This window comes from Miscanthus floridulus, chromosome 3 (genome assembly GCF_019320115.1).
Source record: "Miscanthus floridulus cultivar M001 chromosome 3, ASM1932011v1, whole genome shotgun sequence".
In the NCBI taxonomy this organism is placed as follows: Eukaryota; Viridiplantae; Streptophyta; class Magnoliopsida; order Poales; family Poaceae; genus Miscanthus; species Miscanthus floridulus.
In genome coordinates this window covers 147,380,421-147,383,673 of record NC_089582.1, presented here as the reverse complement: position 1 = coordinate 147,383,673, position 3,253 = coordinate 147,380,421, and the positions used below count along the sequence as shown (strand labels likewise).

Below are 3,253 nucleotides of genomic sequence, written 5' to 3'. Positions count from 1 at the left end.
AAAATAAAACATCTTTGCCAAGGGCCGAATAGAGGACACTCGGCAAAGAATTTTTTTTAAAAAAAATCTTTGCCGAGTGCCTGCAGGGTTGGCACTCGGCAAAGCGACCGTCAACGGGACCGACGCCGTGACGGTCGCTTTTCTTTGCCGAATGCCTCCGGGGCTCTCAACAAAGCCTTTGCCGAGTGTCCGATAAAAAACACTCAACAAAGAGGACTTTATCGATTAATTTTTTGCCATGTGTTCTTTATCAAGTACCATACTCAACAAAAACTTTGCCGAGTGTAATTTGACCTTTGCCAAGTGTCTCAGACACTCGACGAAGAACATAAATCCAGTAGCGCTAGACGCTGAGCTCCAGCTACTCGGCGCCCACGCCATGCGAGCCACCGCTGGGCCTGCGGTTGGGCCGGACATGCTCTTGGCCTGCGATACTGGTCGGGGCGTTGATGACGGCCCAGAACGGTGGCTCCCTGTTGAAGTGGACATATGCCTCTCCGGCCCGAAGGACTGCGACTCTGGCCCGACCTCACCACGGGCCCAGCATGCACTGCAGCAGGCCGTTGATGATGTCCTCACCCTGCCCGCTCCACGGCCCGGCAACGGCGGATGGAACCGTGGCACCTCGCAGGGTCGACACGGCGCCCGCGCTCGCCGCCAGCGCGATGTCGCAGCCGCAGCAGGTCGTATCCTTCGCCGACTCTCTCCGGCTGCCGCTGGAAGAGCCGCTCCTCCGCACGGCCCCTCGCGTCCGCGTCTCGAAGGATGTCGATGACTGGTGGGTGCCGCGACGCAGCGACCGCCTCGCAGCGAAGTCCGCCTTTCGTGACCCTCAGCCTGAGAAGCAGGCCAAACGGGTGTTGCTCAACTAGTGGACACGGAGGCCAGAGGAGACGGTGGCTACCACGCCCGACGCCATGATCGCCACCAAGTTCCACGAAACATTCACGGTGCCACTATCTTCCTCCAAACGGGCCGCCATGCGCGAGCTCTTCCCAAGGCGCGCCGGCCGCGGTTTGCCGTTTGCGGGCCGCAGCAAGGCTGTTTTGATCTGGACAAGCCCGTCATCGAAACAACGTTCGCCCAATGAGTGCCAATCACATAGTCGTCTGGAACGCGCGTGGCCTCAACAGCCGGGCGCGGCGTACTGTCGTCAGAAACATAGTCGCACAGCAGCGGGCATCGATTGTCTGTCTGCAGGAGTCGAAAGTCGCAAATTTCTCTGTAACCATGAACCATGAAATAACTGGAGTCGATTTCGACTATATTAGCCTTCCGGCGTCTGGCGTGGCCGGAGGCGCCGTTGTCTCCTGGCGTCGGGACCTGTGGGCCGTGTCCCAACCCTCTGTGCGCCGTTTCTCGATTACGATCTCGCTAACTCCGCTCAACGGCCCTGGCGAACCTTGGTGGCTAACAAATGTTTACGGGCCAACCGCTCGAGCGGACAAGCCTGACTTCCTCCAGGAACTCCGTGACGTTCGCGCTTCCTGCCCGGGGCCTTGGTTGCTCTGTGGAGACTTCAACATGATCTACAAGGCCGCCGACAAAAACAATGGTAGACTACACCGCGGCGTCATGCGGCGTTTTCAGGGCCTCCTCGACGACCTGGAGCTAGACGAGGTCCACCTGTCCGGCAGGCTGCTCACCTGGTCGAATGGGCGTGATCACCCAACGCTGGAACGTCTTGATAGGGCATTCTCCTCACTAGACTGGATCCACCAGTACTCCTGCCACCAGCTTCGCTGCCTCTCGACGCATTGCTCCGACCACGCGCCACTGATCCTCCTGCTCAACTCCGAGCCATGGGCCAGGCCCAGATTTCGATTCGACAACTACTGGACAAAGATTGAAGGCTTCATGGACGTGGTGACCGTGGCTTGGGAAGGCCAGCTAGCCGCGGCGAGAGCTGTCGTCTACGAGCTCGACCTCGCGCAGGAATCCAGGCTTCTATCGCCGGGTGAGCTTGACCTCCGGCGGGAGCTCAAGGCCAATATCCTCGGCCTGGCGTCCCTGGAGCGCACCATGGCCAGGCAACGCGCTCGGACACGTACGGAACCTGCGGGAGGGTGACGCGTGCACGAAATACTTCCACCTGCAGGCCTGTCACCGACGGCGCAAGAACTACCTGTTCGCCATCGCGCACAATGGACAAACATGCAGTGAGGAAGAGGCCAAGGCAGACATTGTCTACGAATACTACAACGGACTTCTAGGCAACGCGTTCGTGAGACAGCACCGCATTGACTTGTCGCAGCTCGACCTCTCTCGCCTGGACCTCCATGAACTGGTGGCGCCGTTCGCTGCGGACGAGGTCGCACGGGTCGTACGGGAAACGCCGTCGGACAGGGCGCCCGGCCCAGATGGATTCTCTGGTGCATTCTACAAGGCAGCGTGGAGCGTTGTTGGCGCCGACGTCGTACGGGTGTTCCACGCGCTCCGGGAGTTGGACTTCAGGAGCTTCAACCTTCTGAATGAAGCGATGATGGTGCTGCTGCACGAGACGGCGGCACCAGACGGGCTGAGGATTACAGGCCGATCAGCCTGATTCACTCCGTCGGCAAACTGTTCGCTAAAGGACCTCTTCGCCTAGCGCCATACATGACTCGGATCGTCAAGATCAACCAATCGGCTTTCATTCGGGGGTGGCAGATACACGAAAATTTCCGTGCCGTGCAGCTCACTTGTCGCTGGCTGCACGCCTGGCACCACCCTGCTGTACTGCTAAAGGTCGACCTGGCGAAGGCCTTCGACACCCTGGCCTGGCCATTCCTCCTCGAAGTCCTAGAGCACATCGGCTTCCCGGCACGGTGGCGCGATTGGCTGTCGGCGCTGTTGAGCACGGCCAGTACGTACCAAGGTTCTCGTCAACTGCCGTTCTGGGCGGCGCATCTGCCACGCACGCGGTCTTCGTCAGGGTGACCCGCTATCGCCGCTCCTCTTCGTCGTTGTGATGGATGTACTCAACGCCCTCATCTCGGAAGCCGATCGTCGCGGGGAGCAATCGCCATTACCAGGGGCGGCAATCAAACACCGCGCCTCTGTGTACGCGGATGACCTCGTCGTCTTCCTCGCACCATCAGTGCAAGACTTCACTTGCGTCAGACAGATCTTGGAACTCTTCGCCGGGGCCTCGGGCCTATCGATCAACTTGGACAAATGCACAGTCACGCCGATCCGCTGCTCAGAGGCCATGATCCAGGAAGTGCTGACGGTCTTCCCGTGCAGAGTTCAGGAATCCCCCACCAAATACCTG

General features: G+C 59.6%; 1 protein-coding gene across 1 annotated transcript; it reads left to right on the top strand.

Moving 5' to 3' along the window:
* Window positions 1-1,524: 1,524 nt before the first annotated feature.
* On the top strand, window positions 1,525-2,545 carry LOC136544665 (uncharacterized). Its single transcript, XM_066536744.1, has 2 exons — window positions 1,525-2,030; window positions 2,161-2,545. The coding sequence occupies exons 1-2, from the start codon at window positions 1,525-1,527 to the stop codon at window positions 2,543-2,545; spliced, it is 891 nt and encodes a 296-aa protein (XP_066392841.1).
* Window positions 2,546-3,253: the final 708 nt, after the last annotated feature.